General features: G+C 45.2%; 1 protein-coding gene, 1 long non-coding RNA gene and 1 gene segment (V, D, J or C); 2 read left to right on the forward strand and 1 right to left on the reverse strand.

The window, feature by feature from the left end:
- The window catches only part of LOC306643750 (immunoglobulin kappa variable 2-29-like), a 458,283-nt gene that overhangs the window by 54,671 nt on the left and 381,049 nt on the right, over positions 1-22,563 (reverse strand).
- LOC306643766 overlaps positions 1-22,563 on the forward strand; it is a 122,926-nt gene that overhangs the window by 51,163 nt on the left and 49,200 nt on the right. The gene's annotated exons all lie outside the window — the stretch shown is intronic.
- Positions 6,148-7,533, forward strand: LOC306643753 (leptin receptor gene-related protein-like). The gene has a single exon (XM_079110017.1). The coding sequence runs from the start codon at positions 6,184-6,186 to the stop codon at positions 6,577-6,579; it is 396 nt and encodes a 131-aa protein (XP_078966143.1). The 5' UTR covers positions 6,148-6,183; the 3' UTR covers positions 6,580-7,533.

Raw genomic sequence — 22,563 nt, forward strand, 5'->3', positions numbered from 1 at the left:
TCTTTCTGAAGATTCATCACTTATGTATAAAAATGCGTTGTATTTATGAGCATTGATCTTGTAACCTGTTACTTTACTGAAATCACTTATGAGTTCTAAGAGTTTTCTGGTGGAATTTCCAGGTTCCTCTAAATATATAATCATGTCATCAGGGAACAGGGATAGTTCGAGTTCTTCTTTTCCAATTCATATCCCTTTAATTTCTTTGGTTTGTCTAATTGCTCTGGCTAGAGTCTCAAGAACGATGTTGAATAGAAGTGGTGAAAGAGGGCATCCCTGCCTTGTTCCAGGTTTTAGGGGGAATGTTGTCAGTTTATCACCATTTAGAATGATATTAGCCATGGGCTTAGCATAAATGGCCTTTACAATGTTAAGGAATGTTCCCAGTATTCCTATTTTTTTTAGTGTTTTGAGCATGAAGGAGTGCTGTATTTTATCAAATGCTTTTTCTGCATCTATTGAAGTAATCATGTGATTCTTGACTTTAAGTCTATTGATATGGTGAATGACATTTATTGATTTCCTGATGTTGAACCAACCTTGCATCCCTGGGATGAAACCCACTTGATCATGGTGCACTATCTTTTTAATATGTTTTTGTATGCGATTTGCTAAAATTTTGTTGAGAATTTTTGGGTCAATGTTCATTAAGGATATTGGTCTGAAATTTTCTTTCCTTGATGAGTCTCTGTCTGGTTTAGGTATCAGGGTGATATTGGCTTCATAGAATGAGTTTGGGAGGGTTCCCTCCTCTTCTATTTTATGGAATACTTTGAGAAGTATTGGAATGAGCTCTTCCTTAAAGGTTTTGTAGAACTCGGTTGAGAACCCATCTGGTCCCGGACTTTTCTTTGTTGGTAGGCTTTTGATGACTTCTTCTATTTCAGTACTTGAAATTGGTCTATTTAAATTGTGTATGTCCTCCTCGTTCAGTTTAGGCAATTCATATGCCTCTAGAAACCTGTTGATGTCTTCAAAATTTTCTATTTTGTTGGAGTATAGATTTTCAAAATAACTTCTAATTATGTTTTGCATTTCAATCCTGTCTGTTGTGATATTTCCTTGTTCATTCCGAATTTTAGTGATTTGGGTTTTCTCTCGTCTTCTCTCTGTTAGTGTGGCTAAAGGTTTATCAATTTTATTTTTTCGAAGAACCAACTATTTATTTTGTCAATTTTTTGTATTGTTTCTTTTGTTTCAATTTCATTGATTTCAGCTCTGAGTTTAACTATTTCCTATCTTCTACTACTTTTGGTGCTGGTCTGTTCTTCTTTTTCTAGGGCTTTGAGCTGTAGTGTTAGGTCGTTTATTTGTTGAGTTTTACTTCTCTTATTACATTCGCTCCATGAAATAAATTTCCCTCTAAGTACTGCTTTCATAGTGTCCCAGAGATTTTGATATGATGTTTCTTTGTTCTCATTTGCCTCTAAAAATTTTTAATTTCCTTCCTAATATCTTCTGTTATCCATTCATCATATAATAGCATATCGTTTAATCTCCAGATGTTGGAGTAGTTTCTGTTTTTTACTCTCATTTATTTCTAACTTCAATCCATTATGATCTGATAGAATACAAGGTAGTGTCTCTATCTTCTTGTATTTGCTAACATTAGCTTTGTGGCATAATATATGGTCTATTTTAGAGAAGGATCCATGTGCTGCTGAGAAGAAAGTGTATTCGCTCTTGGTTTGGATGGTATGTTCTATAAATGTCCGTAAAGTCTAAATTATTGATTGTGTTATTGAGATCTATGGTGTCTTTGTTCCATTTTTGTTTGGAAGATCTGTCCAGTGGTGAGAGAGGCGTGTTAAAATCACCTAGTATTATTGTGTTATGGTCTATTTGGTTTCTGAAATTGAGAAGGATTTGTTTGACATACATGGATGAGCCACTGTTTGGGGCATAGATGTTTATGATTGTTTTGTATTGGTGATTTATGCTTCCCTTAAGCAGTATGAAATGTCCTTCTTTATCCCTTCTGACTAACTTTGGCTTGAAGTCCACATTATCTGAAATGAGGATGGATACTCCAGCTCTTTTGCTGAGTCCATGTGTATGGTATGTTTTCCCCATCCTTTCACCTTTAGTCTATGGGTATCTTTTTTTATGAGGTGAGTCTCTTGTAGGCAACATATTGTTGGATCTTTCGTTTTAATCCAATCTGCCAGTTGTCTTTTGATTGATGAATTCAGGCCATTAACATTCAGGGTTATTATTGAGATATGATTTGGTTTCCCGGTCATTTGGTTCATTTTTAAAATTTTATTTATTTATTTATTTATTTATTTGATACGACTTGGTTCCTCCTTTATTTGAGAATTCCTTTAGGATAATTCCTCCTTTTGCTGATTTGCTTCTTTGTTTTTCATGTGTTCCTCATGGAATATTTTGCTGAGAATGTTCTGTAGTGCTGGCTTTCTTTTTGTAAATTCTTTTAGCTTTTGTTTATCATGGAAGGATTTTATTTCATCGTCAAATTTGAAGGTAAGTTTTGCTGGGTATAAGATTCTTGGTTGGCATCCATTTTCTTTCAGGGCTTGAAAAATGTTGTTCCAGGCCCTTCTAGTTTTTAGAGTCTGGATTGAAAAATCTGCTGATATCCGTATTGGTTTCCCCCTGAATGTAATTTGGTTCTTTTCTCTCACAGCCTTTAAAATTCCTTCTTTATTTTGTATGTTAGGCATTTTCATTATAATGTGCCTTGGTGTGGGTCTGTTGTAATTTTGTGTATTTGGAGTCCTATAAGCCTCTTGAAGTTGATTTTCCATTTCATTCTTCAGATTTGGGAAATTTTCTGATATTATTTCATTGAATAGATGGTTCATTCCTTTGGTTTGTTTCTCTAAGCCTTCCTCAATCCCAATAATTCTTAAATTTGGCCTTTTCATGATATCCCATAGTTCTTGTAGATTGTGTTCATGATTTCTTACCATCTTCTCTGTTTGGTCAACTTTGTTTTCCAGGTTAAATATTTTGTCTTCAATGTTGGGGTTCTGTCTTCCAGGTGTTCTCTCCTACTGGATATGCTTTCTATGGAGTTCTTAATTTGGTTTATTGTTTCCTTCATGTCAAGGATTTCTGTTTGTTTTTTTTTTTCAATATCTCTAACTCTTTATTGAAATGATCTTTTGCTTCCTGTATTTGCTCTTTTAACTGTCAATTGGTGCGATCATTCAATGCCTGCATTTGCTCTTTCATCTCACCGTTCAGTGCATGCATTTGCTCTTTCATCTCATCGTTTGCTTGCCTGATCATTTTAATTATGTACATTCCGAACTCCTTTTCTCTCATTTCTTCTGCCATGCTGTCATTGGGTTTTATTGATGTGACATGTACATTTGTTTGGGCCATTTTCTTCCCTTGTTTTCTCATGTTGTTCAGGTATCAGTGGACCGCTGAGATATTGCAGATTTCCTCTATTGACTTATAATGTCCCTGGAGATTTCTAGTATATCCCCTCTTAGCCTTCAGTAGGCTGAAGTCTTGGAGGAAGTTGATAATGCGGTGCTCCACAAGGAAGCTGCCTCTCTAGGAGTGGTGGCCTTCAGGTGGGGTATATTCCCTGCTAGTGGACAGAGGTGCCTCCACTTGTTGACCTATGGTCATCCAATGGGGATCTAGGTTGCGAGCTGAGGCAAGGCCTGTTTGGGCCTGTGTCTCTCATTTTACCGTCCTTGTGAGGAAACCTCATCCAGCAGGGAAGACTCACACGGTGGGGAGGTCTTGCTGGTCAGTTTCCCCCCTAGAGGTTCCCCTCAATTTACAGCTACCGCCTGGGCTGGGCTGCCTTCCTCTGCAAAGTTCCCAGGGGCGTGGCCCTACCTCCTGGGCCTGGGAGCCTCACCCTTCGCAGATGAATCTCCTTAGGCTGCCCCTCCTCAGAGAATCTGCCCGCAGTCCTGGAACCTTTGCTCTGCCCTTAAGCATGTCTCTGTGCAGCTCTTCCACCAGGAAGCCTCCTAGGTCCTGGGACCCTGCTCTGCATCTAATTGCCTGTCTATGCCCTCCTCTGAGCAGCCACCTGGAGCCCCGTAGAATCCCTCTGAGTCCCAGCGACCCGCTGCACGCCTCTTCCTACCGACAGCCGCCTGGTGTTCTGATGTGGTCACTAGAAGTCCAAGCAACTCACTGCGAGTCTCCTCCTCCCGCGAACTGCCCGTAGCCCTGGGCAGTCACTCCAAGTGCAAGTGACCCGCCCCGTTCCTCCTCCTCCTCCAGGTAACCTCCCGGGTGTTCAGGAGCGGTTGCTCTGAGTCGCTCTGAATTCATGTGACCCGCTGCACACACCCTCTGGGCATCTGCTGGGAGCTCTGGTGCGGCCACTTGAGACCAAGTGACCCACGGCGCTTCTCCTCCAGTCAGCCCCCCGGTGTTCAGGAGTGGTTGCTTTGAGTTCAAACAACTCACCAATCGCCTCCTCCTCTGAGCAGCCGCCTGGAGTTCTAATGCAGTCACTGCAAGTCCAAATGACCCGCCGCACTCCTCCTGCTCCTCCTCCTCCTCCTCCTCCTCCTCCTCAGGGCAGGCCCTGGTGTTCAGAAGCGGTCGCTCTGCGTCCAAAGAGCTCACCGCACAGCTCCTCCTCTGGCAACCACCTGTAGCTCTGGTGCAGTCACTCCGAATCCAAGTGGCCTTGCTCCTCCTCCTCCTCCTCCTCCAGGCAGGTCCCGGTGTTCAGGGATGGTTGCTCTGAGTCCAAACAGCTCTCCTCGCAGCCCCTCCTCTGGGCCACCGCCTGGAGCCCCAGTGGTTGCTCCGAGTCCCAGCGCTGTGCTAAGCGGTCGCCTCTATGATGCTCCCAGTTGTCCAAGTTCACTGCTCCAGCGGGGGGAGGGGTGTCTCACTGGCAGCTCTGCTTCACAAAGTTCCCTGCGTTCTGGGATTAACGCCCCATCCGGGACGCCTCCCCAATGGGAGAGACTCACCCGGCTGCTTTGAGTTGGTCCCAAGTTTCTCAATATCTCCTGTTTTGATCCTGAGTCCTGGAGCAACATGAAATGCAGCCACCCTCTAGGCCGCCATCTTGAAACCCCTCAAAACCCTTCTCTTAAAAAAAAAAAAATCACAGTTTAATAAGACAAATAGTAGGCTCGATAACAAAGAACAATTCTGCAGTCTGTCAGAAAACCTCATATAATCTAACCTATGTAAGGCTCTCATACCTTCTACCATATGTCAGTCCAGTGAAGCACTGTTGTCAATACTTTGTGGAAGTTCTTTCTTTTCCTCTGCATGCACTGTGTGTTTCTGTGTAAAACATTGCCCCAACCAGTAGCTTAAACCATAGTTTTTCACTCTCCCCCTGTTTCTCGGAGTGAGGAATCAGGAGTGGCTTCCTGGATGGTTCTGGCTCCAGGTGTGTCTTCAGGTGTGTGGGACGTGAACCACAGGAGCAGCATGGAGAGACTTCTGTGCTGGATCCCCAGGGGCCTTCTCTACATTGGTCAGTGGATGCTGCCATTGGCCAGGGCCTGGGGTTCTCACCCTGCCCTGCCCTGGGCTGCCTGAGGGTCCTCACCAGGAGTCCTCTGACTTCCCCTGGAGCAGTTCTCCTCCCAGAGTGGTCAGCAGGCAAGACTCTCAGGGTTCTGGCCTCTCAGGTCACTCAGAGATACTTTCTGGCACTGATTTGGGAACAGGCCAGCCCTGTTCTATAAGGAGGCAAAGTTTTGAATGGCTGGAGGGGATTTGGGGGTCAGGGAACTGGGCCTTTGGGAGGCAGAGCCTGTTCCTGACTCTCCCCTGGAGGCCCCCTGCCTGGAGCTTCCTCTCAGCATTCTCTGCCCCATGATTCTGCAGGAAAGGGGTTTCAATTGTGCTGTTGTCAGGCGTTTGACTCTTGGATGCTACACACCCCATGCTGCCCTGTTATAGTTGTGAGCACACAGTTGGTTAAATATTAAAGATATTTAGATATGAAAAGGTAGTTTTGTCAATCTTTCCTTGTTTTACCTCCTCTGTGCAAAGGAGGCCTTGCTCTGCTGACACCTGCCTTTGTGTGGAAGTGTCATGGGTCATTTCCTGTCCTGTGCAAAGGCCCAGGATGTGTTCTTCAGGTTTTGTGTGAAAAGGTTTCTATGTTTACTTCAAAACCTCAATTTTCGGGCTACAGGATTTTAGGTTGAAAATTGCTTTTTAGGGTGGGAGGAAGCCGGAAGCAGCCGCGGCCGTATCTCGGGAGACATGGCTGGCGTTAAAGCTCTTGTGGCATTATCCTTCACTGGGGCTATTGGGCTGACTTTTCTTATGCTGGGATGTGCCTTGGATGATTATGGTGTTTACTGGCCCTTGTTCGTCCTGATTTTCCACGCCATCTCACCTATTCCTCATTTCATCGCCAAAAGAGTCACATATGACTCTGACGCAACCAGTAGTGCCTGTCGGGAACTCGCGTATTTCTTCACTACTGGGATTGTTGTTTCTGCCTTTGGATTTCCTGTTGTTCTTGCACGTGTGGCTGTGATCAAATGGGGAGCCTGTGGCCTTGTGCTGGCAGGCAATGCTGTCATTTTTCTTACAATTCAAGGTTTTTTCCTTGTATTTGGAAGAGGAGATGATTTTAGCTGGGAGCAGTGGTAGCACTTTATTTTGATAGAGAGCATTGTATTCCTTAAGATTTGTACTGTATGTATATGTGTGTACATGTGGCATTTTACTATGGGATTTAATATGCTGGTTTTTTTATACCTTTATATCACGATGATTTTAAGGAAGACTTCCTAAGTAAAAGATTAGTTTTATTTCTAGATAATGAACCGCTGCTTTTACTGAAGTTGAATTATGTTATTTGTTTGGCTGTTCACATAGTTATGATGCTCTCAGAAAGTGTTTTTAACACAGTCTTTTAGACAGCTGCTCACTTGTGCAGGGCATCTAAACCTTTTATGTGGAGGTGTGCTTAGTTAGGGGGGTGAAAACATTGAAGTAGGTCTCTTATGGTCCAGAAAAACGGCTCCCTCTGTGTTGTAGACCTTTGCTTCTTGGAATGTGGTCCATAGACCAAAAGCATCAGCATCTCCTAGGAGCTTATTAGAAATGCAGAATCTGAAGTTCCTTTACCACCACCCAGACCCAGTGCATTTTGATGAGATCCCAGGTGAATCATATTCACACTAGAATTTGAGGAACTTTGTTGGTGAGGAGTAAACATCTTACCTAGCTCCCTTGTCTTCCCCTTGGATTGATCACTTACCCTCTCTGGGTGTCCTGCTCATTTGTGCAAAATAAAAAGTCTCATCTGACCTTATGTTTAGGAGGAGTTCAGACTCCTTAGTGTTTGTGAAATGTTCCAAACTGTAATATATGGGCTGTGAGCTTAGTAATCAGCACACCCTTCATGTGTTGGTGTGATGTTGGGACCAGAAGAGAAAAGTGATATCTAAAAGAATAATGTGCAATGTTGTTTTTTGACCTTGTGCATGATTTTATGTTCTCAATATTCTGTGTACATATAGAATCGTTAAAAGTTGTTTGCAATATTTATACTGGGAAAATTATTTAGATACTTTGTAATTTTCACTGGCATTTTTAATCATGACACTTGAACTTATTGTATTATAATAAATTTCACTTTTAACACACAAGTAAAGTTTAATGTTAAAACTTAAAAAAAAAAGAATATTGCTTTTTAGTATTTTCAAACATTGTTTCTGTTCCTCTTCCTCAACTGTCTCCCTCTGTCCCTCCTTCTCTCTCCTCTTCTCTTTACATACTTTGTTTCTTCCAGCATGTTTTATTATTGGATCAGTATTAATAATGTAAGCTTCATCTTTTGGGTACTGAGTCCTTTTCAAGTTATTTTTGAATTACAATAGAAGCTCGTTATGGGTTCATTTGAACATTAGGCTAATCTGACCCTCTCTTGTTCAGAGAAATCATCCTGTGTGAAATCATCCCCCTTTCCTCGTGAGCCCACTCCCATGGATGTTACCCCTTCCCCATCCCCCCTTGCACACTGACCACCATACCCTTGACTTATGGAATGTGAGCTTGCCAGTCTGAACACGTGCTAAGAATTTCTGAGAAATCATGTTTCATGTAACCTGTGGTTGTAACTGCCACCCCCTCCTCCCTTGTTTGTGGTATTCCAGTTTTAAGGGGCATTGACCCCCATGGGGGTGTTGAAGACTGCAGAACTATTTGCTTTCTGCTTCCCTGACCCTGACCAATATACATCCTATGTCTTTTACTTCAAAAGGACCCAGAGTTTTATTTGAGTTATTGGAAAATCACCTTAACATTTGGAGGCCCCAGTGAAATATAATCCAGAGTCCATGCTGTGGCTATTAGCTGCCCAGGACCATGACTCCACATAGTGAGAGGAGTGCCCTCCACTGTTGTTTTGCTGTGGTTTGGATCAGACATGGTGACTGATTCGAGCCCAGCATGAAGAGGAACAGATGAGACTACGTGCTGGGAGGTTCCTTATTTGTTCTCTCCATTTGGTGTGAATGTAAAGCCCAGAGGTGTGTCAACTAGGTTGGTGCTAAATCCTCTGTGGTGTTTCACTCACCTCCAGTGAATGGAGAGTCAGAGGTGTGTCAACTAGGTTGATGGTAAAGCCTTGTAGGTATTTCAGTTAGTTGGTTTTCTGACAAGGGGCCATATTGGCACAGACCCTCTGATAAATAGGCTATGACAATGGTCTGGAGACTGGAAAGGGAGGAGAGAGTGTTTGTTTCTCCTGGAAAATTGTCTTTAGTTGATCACGTGTTTGTCCTGTTGTCTGAGTCCGTGCTCCCTCATTGTTGCTTCAGAGAGAAAACCTTCTCCTCTCCCTGACAGGTGGGGTCCATCAGTGACTCACTGTCTCAGTGTCTGGTTACATTTTTGTCTGTTAGTTTACCCCTTTTCTACCTTTGCTCTAACCCTTAGTCCTACCATGGGATCTAACCAGTCTTGCCGGGCATCTGACCCTCTGGAATGTATGTTAACAAATTCTCATCAGAGTTCCATGTTGATTATGGGGTGCCTTTAACACTGGGAGGCCTCCAAACCCTATGTGAATTAGAATGACCCACTTCAATGTGGGGTGGCCAAATGGGGGACTGGGGACGTCTGAATTGCAGAAGGTGTGAAATATAGCAGCTGGTTGGCCTGGACATCCTGATCATTTCCCATATGGGGTCCAATGGCTGTTTTGAATCCTACAAAATGGTTGTGAAATTGTATTAAGGATACAACTCAAGTCAGCCAAGATTCTGACCCTAAGGTAATGAAGGTTGCCATAGTTATAAAAAAATTAAAGAGTTCTACATATAAAATATATTTAGTAAGAAAAAAAAAAAAAGGAAAACAATCCTAGGTAAGAAAGTCTTTTACCTGGTAAAGTAATGATAAACAACAAGAGGGGCTAATTAAGTGATAAAAAGGTTTGCACGTAACTAAGTTAGTTATATATAAGGATCCCAATCAGTTAAAGCTACTCAAGGGTTTTCCCTAATGTCAAATATTAATGTACTCATATAAATGACAGTTAAATCTATATGTTAAAATGATAAAGATTTCTTAAAACTAATTTACTCTTAACATTGTGTGTGTTGTTTTACCTTCTCGAAATAGTAGTCTTAAAAATTATGGTTTGTACAACTCTGGTTAAACAACAATTGTTATATTAGAGTATTGTATTGTATTGCAAAATCTAAAGTTTCCTTTAGAAACTCAGCCTGGTTAGTAGAAAGACATCAATGTAACTGTGGTGCTATTATTCTTCTTTGTATATTAAATAGGTTCATATCTCCCATGCATACAAACCTTCAACATAAAAGGCTAAGGGAACACTTTATCAAGCTGGTGTTCTCCAAACTAAAGTGGTCTATAATATTGATTTTAGACTTCTAAGGAGAACAATTTTTAAAACTTTCATTTATATCATTTAATGTTCTGTAACCAATGCTAAACCTTATGTTACCTTTTACATTGGGATAAAAATGTAAATGTATTTGTAAATCATAATGCGACCCTGCTCAATTGAAGGGTAATAATATAAACCATGAAACTTTTGCCTGTTTTCCACACATAAACCTTAAAGGCTCTGTCAGCCTTTCTTTAATTATTCATATTTTAAATACAATGTCATGTTAACTAGCAGTCATATAGGCTCAGGACACAATATATGTACATTTTATAAAATGATGTCTAAAAAGAGACAAAATTCAACTTCAAAGTGATGTCATTAAGCCCTTCAGTTTGTTTATGGAAGAAAAAAAAAAAGGAAAAATCAAGCAAAGTTGTCAAGCGGTTTCTGACCCAAGATCCAGGGCCTAAAAGGCCTATGCTTATCTCTTCCAAAAGATTAAACCCAGTGGCCTCTGGATGGCCTTCCCACTTAGGTATCATAGCAGCCACTGCCCTTATGGTCTGAGAGGGGATGAGTTAACCTTGGGACACTCCCTCTCAGTGACAACCCCACACTGTGCAGAGACCCTCCTAAATGGAGCACTAGATAGATGGGAGGCTAGTCATATTACTCAATGTCAGAGTGCTGCTTGACCACCTAGACTCACCTTTGACCCCACAGGGCCCTCAATGCAGCCTGGCTGAAGCCCAAGAGCATCCACACTGGCCCCTCCAGGACTGTGAGGATATGCCTGACCAGGTGAGCTCAGGGAGGCCTGACTGACCCACGTTCCTTTGAGGCTGAAGCCGTCCTGTTCACAGATGGCAGCAGCCAAGTCACAAACAGGGCTCAGAAATGGGAGCTGTGGTCCCAAGGGAAACAATTCACTTGGGCTCAAGCACTGCCAACAGCAGGTGTGCTTTTGCTACCCTACATGTGCATGGAGCCATTGATGGGGAGGGGACCACTCACTGCTGAGGGAAAGTCCATAACAACAAAGAGGAAAGATCAGCCCTCCTTGAGGTGACTTGGTGACCTAAGCAGGTGGCTCTCATACTCCACTGGGGTCACCAAATAGGAGACTCTCCAGTCATCAGAGGCAATAATTTGGCTGATGGGATAATCAACAAGTGGCCCTGGACTCCAAATCAGAACCAGCCACCATGCTGCCTTTGCTCCACATCCCAACACCAGCCTTTCTTCCCTCTCACGCTATTGACAAGAGGAGAAGGCTAAAGAAAAGTGGGAGAAAAATCAGAAGGCTGGTGGATCCTGCCTGACTCCAGACTAAGGATACCCCAAGTTTTTGGGAAAAAACATTAAATTTGGATTTACATGCAACAGCCCATTGGGGAAAGAAGAAATTTACTGACTTTCTGTCTGAAAGAGACCAGTGCTAGGTGACTAATGCTTTTGCCAGTTGCTCTTTTGTGGGCCCAATACACCCTTTACATGGTAGGTCTTTCTCCTTTGAAATCCTGTGTGGGAAGCCACCCCTTTTGTATCCTGGGTGTCTGATGTTCATGTGGCTGAAGTCAGCCAGCAGTCTCTTGTAAACTATTTAAGTCTCTCCAGCAGATACAAGAAAAGGCTTGTAAATTCCTTCTTGAGAACAAGTTCAGTGGATCCACTGGTTTCCAACACTCGTTCCAGCCAGGAGACATCAAAGGATTCCAAAAGGAAGGACAGACACTCAGCTGCAGAGGATCCTCCATCATCTTGACCACCTGACGGCCATAAAGGTGGAAGGAATTCCTGCACGATTCATCCCATCCGAATGAAGCTCGTCAAGTCACCTCCTACAGAGAAATGGATCACTCGCTGAGACCGCAGCCTTCTCTCTTCTATCTCATATTAATCAAAATCACCTGCCCCATCCTGGAGGGCAGACCTGCTCATCTCTCATGTGGACAGAGCACACATGGAAAGATTGGGGGTCACAGGGCTCACCTCCCTCCCCCTTCTTCCTCTTCCCCTTGTCCTCACCAGGGATCCAGAGCATCAGCAGCCGCAGGAGCTGAGCAGAGAGCCTCATTTTTGAGAAAGTGAGCTGAGGAGTCCTGGTGAGTGAAGGGCAGGTTAGAGCTGAGCTTTTATGTCAGCCTTGCAGGCAGGTCCTCCCCAGGGAGCAGCATGCAAATGTCCTGGTGGGTGCTGGGTGGAAAGAGTGAGGGAGGGTGGGGGCTTCCTTGTAAGGCTAGGGACATCAAATGTGTTGTATATTTGAAAGAAATACAGTAGAACAGCCCCAGCTGCGTGTAGTGTGGACTTCATGGAAGCCTGTGTATGTGGGGGGTCATGTTGTCCAGGGCCTGCCACCCTGAGACAGCACAGACTCAAATACATGGAGTTTGGCTGCAGGTCAGTCTCAGGGAGGAGAGTGGCCACCCTACTGGCTCCCTCCCAGCTAATGAGTCAAGGAGACCTGTCCCACCTCACAATTATGGATCTTCTGAGTTTTCTCTTAGCCACAGTATGAGGTTGAGGAAGATGCAGATTCTGGTGTCTGCTGTTACCTGGAGAAATACAAGAATGTCAGGGACGGTGTTAGACATCCCCTTTCCTGACCTCATGAATGAATGAAGACCACAAGTGTCAAAAGAAGCAGGTGGCAAAGAAATCTGCATTTCAGCTGCAGATCCAGCAGTCCTACCCAATGCCAGAGAAGAAGGGACATGTCCAGCTGAGGCAGCGAGTGCAAAATTACAGGGACTGGGTCTACAAACTGTTGGACATCCGGTCCTGGTCATCTCCATGTGTGTGACACGTAAGTCATCTAAATATTTCCCAATAGAAGAACCCCAGAGAGGACAAGGGAGCATTCTGTTAGTTCTTTCTCTTTGATGAGAGAGAATATATTTCTCCCTTTGCTGCTTTTGTCTGAGACCCTGGGCAACAGGTGTCACAGTCCTGGTTTAACAGGAGATTTCCTTGCTAAAAGAGGATGATTCCAGGATGCTCTTCTGTCAGGGTGATTCCAGCTGCCCTGATATTGTCCTGGACTTGCTGCAAGTGGTTCACCTGGGACAGGGTTCTAGATCAAGTGCACACGGACGTTGGTTTCGCACTTCCTCCTCCCTAGCTGGTAGAGCATGAGCCTGTGCTGTTCTGGTCAACAATATGTGCTGCTTTTCCCCAAGCCCAGGTCATCTGACACACCATCTGCACAGTGTGGAACATAGATTGTGGGCCCTGACCAGCTTAGGCCCCTGCCATGGTCTATCTTGGTCTGAATACACCTCTGTGGCTGTCCTGTCCTGAGTGTGCAGCTCCCTCCGAGCCCTGTGAGGAGCAGCTGTGTTTGCAGGGTGGCTTTCTGGATTCTGGAGACATGATTCTCCATCTGCCTCTTCTTAGTGAGCAGAAGAAAATGAAATGAAAGAAACTGGGTTGGAACTGATTTTCGGAGTTTAGAGATTGACAAGGTCTGGAGGGCAGGACAGCTTGGCTGGAAGTGGGTAAAGCGGAATAGCTGATCTTTCACCTCATTTCTCTGGAAAACTAGGAACTTCCTCTAGCCTGGGACTGTGTGGTCTCATGTTGGAGTACCGAGCAATCCCAGAGGTGTGAATCTAAGTATAGTATTTATTTTCATCTTTATAACTGAGAAGTGGTGTCACCATACTATCCTAATGGGTAAAAAAAATGGGAGATCACTATGACTAAATGAGAAAATTAAAACTTACTTGGTTCTCAATATTATTTCTGCTTTTTAAATTTTAATTCATTATACACAAATGGGTTTCACCTTGTTTCTCTGGTTGTACATGAAGTAGAGTCATACCATTTGTGTAATCATACATGTACATAGGGTAATGATGTCCTTCTCATTCTATTATTTTTCCTTCCCCCACACCCTCCAAACCCCATATTTTCCTCTATACAATCCATCCTTCTTCAATTCTTATGTCACTCCTACCCACCATTATGTACAATCATCAGAGAAATCATTTGGCCTATTTTTGTTGGGGGATTGCTTATTTCACCACCTCCATTTACCTGCAAATGATATTCTCCAACTCCATCCATTTACCTGCAACTGCCATAATTTTCTCCTTCTTTATGGCTGAATAATATTCAGTTGTGTATATACACCACAGTATCTTTATCCATTCATTTATTGACCTACTTCTAGGTTGGTTCCACAACACAGCTATTGTGAATTGAGTTGCTATAACCATTGATGTAGCTGCATTATTGTAGTATACTCATTTTAAGTCCTTTGGGTATAGGCCAAGGAGTGGGATAGCAGGGTCAAATGGTGGTTCCATTCCAAGTTTTCTAAGGAATCTCCATACTGCTTTCCAGAGTGGCTGCACCAACTTGCAGTCCCACCAGCAATGTGTGAGTGTACATTTTCCCCCAGATCCTCGCCAACACCTATTGTTGCTTGTATCCTTGATAATAGACATTCTAATTGGGGTGAGATGAAATCTTAGGGTAGTTCTGATTTGCATTTGGACAATGAGAAGAACCTTCTACAAGCAATCAACATATATATGGAAAAATTTCAACAACTCTATAATTTCTTCTTCTTTATTGGGAAAATTTCTCAGCAAATTAAATAATTTGCTTTGGATGTGGAATATCCCATGTGTCAATAATATTTAGTTGATTAATGTGTTTAATTTTTAGTTTCATGTCCTGGTCCATCATGTCATTTTATAATTTCTTTTTCCATATGCTTTCACAGATCCAAATCTGACACCTGTCAGGACTCTCCACTGTCTTGTTTCTGTTGTTTTCATTCCCACTCAAGCTATCCTCTGAGTTTGGAGGCAGGAAGCTCCGACTCTGTGGTCTCTGGGGCCTTCCAGAACCACGTGTGAGGACTGGAGAGGCTGGGGTGGCCCTGCCTCCTCAGAGTGTCCCCATGGCTGCTCAGCAGTGAGGCTGGAGTGAGGCAGGTTGGGGCCTTCCCCTGTCCATCATGCTCTTTGAAGAGCACCCTTGGCAGGGTAGGGGCAGCCCCCACTGTCCAGGGACGTCCTGCTGCTCCCTCTCCATCTCCCAGTTACTCAGAGCCTGCTTCCCTTTTGGCAGTCCTGGGAGGGTGGAGTGCAGAGTCCTGGTTCTCACTGAGTCTAGCTGAGAGCCTGCCCCCTGCCCTGAAGGGGTCCTGCAGGCCTCCCCAGGAGTGGGTGGTGGGCTGCCTCCTGGCTGTGGCTTCAGAGCCAGGTCCTGGAGCTCTGGTGTGGGCAGTGCTGCTGAGACCCTCAGGGACAAGGTGCCCACAGCCCAGGTCTTTCCTGGTCATATGTGATGGAAACTGGCCCCAAGGCTGTCACTTCTCTTTGTCCCTTTTCCTTCTTTACCTTTTCCTCCATCTTCCTCCCTCCCTTCCTTCATCTTGCTGTTTTGTGTGCTGATTTGCTGTTTCTCTGGCATGTTTTATCATTTTAACAGATGCTTGTTGTGAGGTAGGTGCCTCTCAGTTCTGTGGAACTCAATGCAGAAACACACGTTTGAATCAAACTACTCTGTTCCTTCACCCATCTATCACGTTTCTCTTTCATCTTGCATGTTGAGTTCCATGTTTTCAGCTCCCCTCTCGACACTTTCTGGTCATTTGGCTCTTGATTGACATCAGATCCTTCCCCAGCACAGTCCAGGCCATTCCCTCCAAAATGTGCTGACTGCTTTGCACAGGATGCTGCCTGCCCCACCCAGCTGCCCACATTGTATAAATGCAGACATTGCATGAGACCTGAGGTCATCAGGAAGGCAGGAACAGGAGGATGGTCCCAGACCTAGGTGTGCATGTTCCTGTGGCTCTGGGTCTCTGGTGAGGATTTTAAAAGTGTCACCATGTGATCAGAAATTGCGTCGTGGTATAAAAATTATTTCAATTATTTATAATGTTATTTAAAGATTATGACTTAGTGTGAAACAATGTCTATTTATGAGTCTAATTGAATCATGAATCATCATTAGAAAGCACATTCTAAATAGCCTATTATATGGTGTATGATGGTGTGTGCTTGTTTGATTATGTTCCATCCTAATTTCAGGTGCATGTGGGGACATCGTGATGACTCAGACTCCAGGCTCCCTGGCTGTGTCTGCAGGAGAGAGGGTCACCATCAGCTGCAAGTCCAGCCAGAGTCTCTTATGGATTCTGATCATAAGGACGACTAGGCCTGGTACAGCAGAAGCCAGGACAGGCTCCTAAGCTGATCATTTTCTGGGTATCCCACAGGCAGATGGGGTCCCACTGAGGGTCAGTGGCAGTGGGTCAGGCACACCTTTTACTCTCACCATCAGCACCTCCAGGCTGAGGCCATGGAAGATTATGACTGTCAGTACTAATTCTGTGTCCATGCACAAGGTGTGATGTGGTCACATGCATCCCACACTCCCTCCCTTGCTTGTTCTCTAACATCCCTCCATCTCTGTCTCCTTCTCCACTGTTCTTCCCTCTGTCCTTATGACAAAAGATTCCCTGCTTTTTGCCCTTCCTTTGCTCTGGAATTTGCATAGGGAAGATCACACTAAATCCTTGACTTTCTGAGTCTAGCTTATTTCAGTTAGTATCATGCTCTCCAGTTCCGTCCATTCACCAGCAAATGCCACCATTTCATTCTTCTTCCTGGCCATGAGATTAGTTTGGATTGTGTGGTGTGGACAGGTCAGGAGGATCTCTGTGGCAGAAGAAGGCAGAACCTGAGCACACAGCACAGTCCTTCCCAGGGACAGCTGCAGGCCTGCATTTTCCATAAGGGGCAAGGTGTTCCCAGCCCAGTTTCCTCTTCAGGAAGACAGGGTTCTGGTGTTTAGAACTCACCTGTGCTCTTGGCATCCTAGCTCATGCTGCAGAACAGGCTGAGGCCAGGGTGGCATTTGCCTTGGAGGCCAATGTTAGGAGGTCTCCAATGTGTATTTGCATGAATTATATGTTAATGCAACATTAAAAAATTAAAATGAATGCAAAAACATTTCAATATTTTAAGTGAGAATTATGAGAAACACAGGATCTATATTATGTAGAAAGACATATCAATAAGGAAAGGTTTGGACTGTGGCATTTTGGTTTTGAAAGATACTTCCACCTGTGCATTATATTTCTCTGTCAGCAACCTGACATGGAAGGTGAGGGAAGGGTGGTAAGCTGGTTGTTAAAGACCATCTCAGCAGCAGACAGCAAGCTGCTGCAGTGCACAGAGCAACCAGTGTGTGGCGCTGTCTTCCCTGAGCTGTCTGGAGTGTGTCTCCCATGAGGGCAGAGCACTAGGAATCCCATAGGATGGACCAGGCAAAGTCACATGTTCTGTGTGAGCCCGTTTCCTACATGAAGATGAAGAAGAAGCACTGGTGAGGGGTGGGGCTCGGCATAGCTCAACACCCTGAGATGCTGAAGCAGCTGTGCAGCTTGGCTCAGCATCACAGGAGGGCCTCAGGTGAAGGAAGGCAACCTTCCTGGAAGGAGTAGGGACATTTTGGAGAACATGCAGTGTGGAGACCTTCCCAGGAGGTGGCAGCAGTGAGCACTGGCCTTTGACAGTTCCCTTCAGATCCTGCAGCTGTTGGGGAGCTCTGTGACCTGCATGAGAAGGTGTCTGGACCATGTTCCTGAAATGGAGAGCGCAGGGCACACCAGGCATTGCTCCTGATGGAGTCTGGATGCTGCTGCAGACTCTGGTCTTGCTGCTCATGCTGCCACTAGTGGGAGGTTTCTTCATTGCTCTTGGAAGGTTGGAGGGGTAAAGCTGTAGCACATTAAGTTGGAGAGACTAGGCTCTGAGAACCTTGCAACCTCATGCAGCATCTTTCTGCAGTGAGCTTTCACTTGAATGTCTCATGGAGGAAGTGTTAGGTTAACTTTACACACACATTCAGAATAAAGGGCACAAATTCAGTTATTATGAGAAAAAGACAAGTTTACAAGCTTAGTTTCAAAGTTGTCCAAGAGACAAGAGTGGTGAAATGGAGGAATGTACTCACTTTACACTGATCTTAGAGGAGAAAAGAATCCTCATCTTAAAGCATGTTCTTAAATAAACAGATTATTTTTAAAAATTTTAGGGTGGATGTGTTTTATCTTTCTGTCTTTCTGGCTACTTGAGTGGAGAAGGAGGATGGGGCAGGAGATTAGCAGCTGACTCCTGGATTTGGCCTCAGCTCTCCTGAACTCAGAGAGTGACCTCGTTAGAAATTTCTGCACTGCCCTATTCCCTGGAACCCATGCGTGACAGCTGGTTTCTAATCTCTGTAGGTTTGAGTGTCTGTGTCAATGAGATGGACAGTTGGGCGAGCTGTCCTCTTGGAGCTGTAGAGGGCACAGGATCCTGTGGACACATAGGGGGCTCACCTTGAGGTTCCTCTCACTTAATTCTCTGCTAAGATGTCCCACTTTTGCCCACAAGAGGGCGACATGACCCTGCAAAATCCTCACCATGGCCTCAGGCTTTGAAAGGCTAATCTGTTTCAAGCATGAATGTAGCTGTACATGTTTACTTGGTAAGACAGCAGCATTATAGGAAGTGAAGAGGAAACCATGGCCTCTCACTGCAGCCCCGTAGGTTTTCTTTTGTGCCTTCATAGCACTCAGGGAGTGAGAAGGTCACCTCTGCCTAAACATCTGAGATCCACCAGAGAATCTTGCTCAGGCTGTGTCCTCCAGGGCCAGGCAGGGGCTGCTGCACACAGGCAGACAGGAGCCCAGGCTGGGGAGGCTCTGTGCCCTTGTGTTTGCACCATGTGGAGCCCATGGCCTTGAGCTGCTGCTGCTGGAAAGGAGGCCCGGAAAGTAGGTGATGTACTAAAAACTGTTTTTTACCTGTTACAGAAAACTGGATTCTTCACAAACCACACTTTATCAGGGAAAACTCTGAAAGAGAAAACAAAAGAACAACTCTTTATTTTTCCAGAAATAACTCATATGCATGAGCACTCTTACACTTCATGGATATTCAAGAACAGTTAAATTCTCAATCCAGGGGCCACCCCTCTATGATGCTAATATGAGGTAAGGTACCTGACTCTCTGTGTTCCCTCAGGGAACCTGCATTGCTTCACACAGCCAGTGGGCAATACAGCTTTGCCATCCCTTTTTATTTTTTTTACTTCTCACTGCTGCCAGCTGCCTGCTTTTAATCAGTTTCCCTCTGCCACAATGTCATCCTTCACCTGGAATTCCAAATATTTTCAGAATTACTCACCCAAGAAATTCCTTTATAAACTTTAAGGATAGTGAATACATTTTGTTCCACATAAGTTAATCTTCTCATATAAAATAAAACCTGAATAAGAACAGGAGCTGGGCTTTCACTGCATGGACCATGGGCCCTATTACCTGCATGTGGTCTTCATCACCAGGGCCACTTTCACCCTCTAGGAGACTGAGTCGCTTTTCCAACTCTGATCCTTCTCAAGGTGTTGGCAGGTGGTGGAGAGGTGACAGGCAGGGGGTGGAACCTGCATCTTCACTGTCTCTGAGCTGAATGCTGCAATAGTAAGAGATGCAAGTTTGAGTGACAACTTAGGAGCCGTTTTCATAATTTTCCTGTTATTAATTATAGCAAACATTGTTGGTGTCTGTAATTAGATCTGAATCCCAAGCATGGAGGAACCATAAGAATTCCCTACACCATCGTCCCCCTGTGTCAGACTCTCACCCAGGACACACGTCCTGCTCAATGGGCAGTGTCCATGCTCATCCTGTCTGTTCATCAGAGGCACCTGGACCCCTCTGCTCCTGTCCTCCATGTGCCAGGCCAGGCTGCTGCAGCTCACAGGGCCATGAATGGGTTTGGCCTGAGCTATGGCTGAGGCAGTCGTGGTCCACAGCCCTCAGCTGCACACTGTTCCCTGAGTCCCCAGCATCTTCCTCTCACACACTCAGAGCATCTGCTGAGCTGCTGCCAGGCCAGTAGCACATGTGGCAGCTGGGCCACCCAGGCAGGAGGTTTTTGTTCAGGGCTGCACCACTGTGGGAGGAAGTTGTAAACCTTGTGCACAGTAATAGACTCCAGCATCCTCAGCCTCCACCCTGCTGATTTTCAGTGTGAAGTCTGTCCCTGACCCACTGCCACTGAACCTGTCTCTGGGACCCCTGTGTTCAGGTTGGAAACCTGATATATTAGTCTCCATGGAGACTGGCCTGGCTTGTGTACAAACCAGTTCAAATAGGTTTTTCCATCACTGTGCAGGAGATGGAGGCTGACTGTCCAGGGGTGACAGGCAGGGAGAGAGGAGTCTGGGTCAGCACAATGTCGCCACTGGATCCTGAAATAATGACAGAGAAATTCAAGGTTATGTAGTCTCATAATGAGTCATATTAGATTTGTCTCTCTTTTTTTTTTCCAAATGAGTTAAATTTAATATAAGTTATATAACACAAGTATCAATTTTTAGAAGGACTTCTGTTTTGTAAGTATGAGAGACCCTTTTTAAATTTTCTACAGCATCTTTGTCTTTCATTGTGACAATCTTGATCAGAGGCAGGTTGCTTGATCCTTCTTTTTCTATCTCATATTAATCAAAATCACCTGCCCCATCCTGGAGGGCAGACCTGCTCATCTCTCATGTGGACAGAGCACACATGGAAAGATAGGGGGTCACAGGGCTCAGCTCCCTCCCCCTTCTTTTTCATCCCCTCTGTCCTCACCAGGGATCCAGAGCATCAGCAGCCCCAGGAGCTGAGCAGGGAGCCTCATTTTGAGAAGGTGAGCTGAGGAGTCCTGGTGAGTGAAGGGCAGGTTAGAGCTGAGCTTTTATGTCAGCCTTGCAGGCAGGTCCTTCCCAGGGAGCAGCATGCAAATGCCTGGTGGGTGGTGGGGTGGATAGAGTGAGGGAGGGTGGGGCCTGCCTTCTGAGCCCAGGGGATATATAATGTGTCTATATTTGGAGAAAGTACAGTAGAGAAACTGCCCAGGCTGCCTGTGGTGTGGACAGGAGGCCCATGATGGAAGCCTGCTTGGTGGTGGTCATCTTGCCCTAGACCTGCCACCCTAAGATAGCACAGATCCAGGACTATGGATGTTGCCTGCAGGACAGTCCTTCAGAGGGCCATGCTGCTGGCTCCCTCCCAGCTAAGGAGACAGGCTGGCAAGTCCCACCTCACAGGTATTGATTTTCTGAATTTCTTCTGCCCACAACATGGAGTTCCGGTATTGGTAGAGCTTCTGGTGTCTGCTGTGACCTAGAAATACAAGAACGTCAGGAGCAGTGTTAGCCATCACCTTTTCCTGTTCTAGTGAATGAAACTGGAGCACAAGGGTTAAAAGGAGCTGGTGGAAAGAAACCTGTGTTTCACCTGGAGACCCAGGAGCCCTGCCCAAGTTCAGAGGAGTAGGGACATTTCCACCTGGGGCAGTGAGTGTGAAATTCTGGGGAGCTGGGTCTATAAGTTGGTGGACAGCCTGTCCTAGTCATCTCCATTCGTGACACTCAGTGCCAACTGACCACATCCCAAGAGAAGAACATCTTGAGGCCACTGGAGAGAGTGGACAAGAGAAGTTTCTATGTTAGTTCTTCTTATTGATGAGAGACACTTCCTTTCTCCCTCTGCTCTTCTTGTCAGAGACCCTGGACTACATGTACCACAGGTCACATTAAACGTCTTCTGCACTTCTTCTCTTCTGGACTTGGGACTGGAGGAGGATGGACACATGAATTAGGACTTGACACCTAGTTTTGGCCTCAGCTCTCCTGAACTCAGTGAGTGACCTGGTTAGACATTTCTGCTCTGGCCTCTTCCCTGGTTCCCAGGTATGACAGCTGGTTTCTGAGCTCCTCTCTGGGTTGGAGTGTCTGTGTCATCGAGATGGACAGGTGGGTGGCTGTCCTCTTGGAGCTGTAGAACACCAGTGTGGAGAGCAGAGGGCACAGCATCCTGTGGACACCCAGGCAGCTCACCTTGATGTTCCTCTCACTTAATTCTGTGCTAAGATGTCCCACTTTTGCCCACAAGAGGGCGACATGAACCTGTAAAATATCCTCACCAAGACCTCAGCCCTTGAAAGGCTGATGTGTTTCAAGCATGAATGTAGTTTCACATTTTTACCTGGTAAGACAGCAGCATTATAGGAAGTGAAGAGGACACTCTGGTCTCTCCCTGTAGCCACTCAGGAGTTTTTTTGTGTCTTCATAGAACTCAGGGAATGAAGAGGTCACCACTGTCCCACGTGTCATAGTTGACATCAACTAATCTTGCCCAGGCTGTGTCCTGCGGGGTCACACAGGGGCTGCTTTAAACTGTCATGCAGGGAGTCAGGATGGCGAGCCTGTGTCCCCTTGACAATTCTGCACTTTGTCAGAAAAACTTATATAATTTAACCTATGTAAGGTTCTCTTACCTTGTACTGGTTGTCAATGTGTATATTCACCCAGTGAAGCACTGTTGTCAATACTTTGTGGAACTTCTTTCTGTTCCTCTGCATGCACTGTGTGTTTTTGTGTAAAACATTGCCCCAACCAGTAGCTTAAACCATAGTTTTTCACTCTCCCCCTGTTTCTCTGAGCGATAAATCTGAAGTGGCTTCCTGGATGGTGCTGGCTCCAGGTGTGTCTGCAGGTGTGTGGGACGTGAGCCACAGGTGCAGCATGGGGAGACTTCTCTGCTGGATCTCCAGGGACATCCCCTACATTGGACAGTGGATGCTGCCATTGGCCAGGGCCTGGGGTTCTCACTGTGCCCAACCCTGGGCTGCCTGGGGGTCTTCACCAGGTGTCCTCTGGCTTCCCTTGGAGCAGTTCTCCTTCCAGAGTGGTCAGCAGGCAGGACT

The sequence above is a fragment of the Sciurus vulgaris genome (genome assembly GCF_902686455.1).
Source record: "Sciurus vulgaris genome assembly, chromosome: 14".
Lineage (NCBI taxonomy): Eukaryota > Metazoa > Chordata > Mammalia > Rodentia > Sciuridae > Sciurus > Sciurus vulgaris.

Coding starts and splice junctions, on each gene's coding strand:
- LOC306643753 (XM_079110017.1), top strand. CDS start 6,184: ATGGCTGGCGTTAAAGCTCTTGTGGCATTATCCTTCACTGGGGCTATT.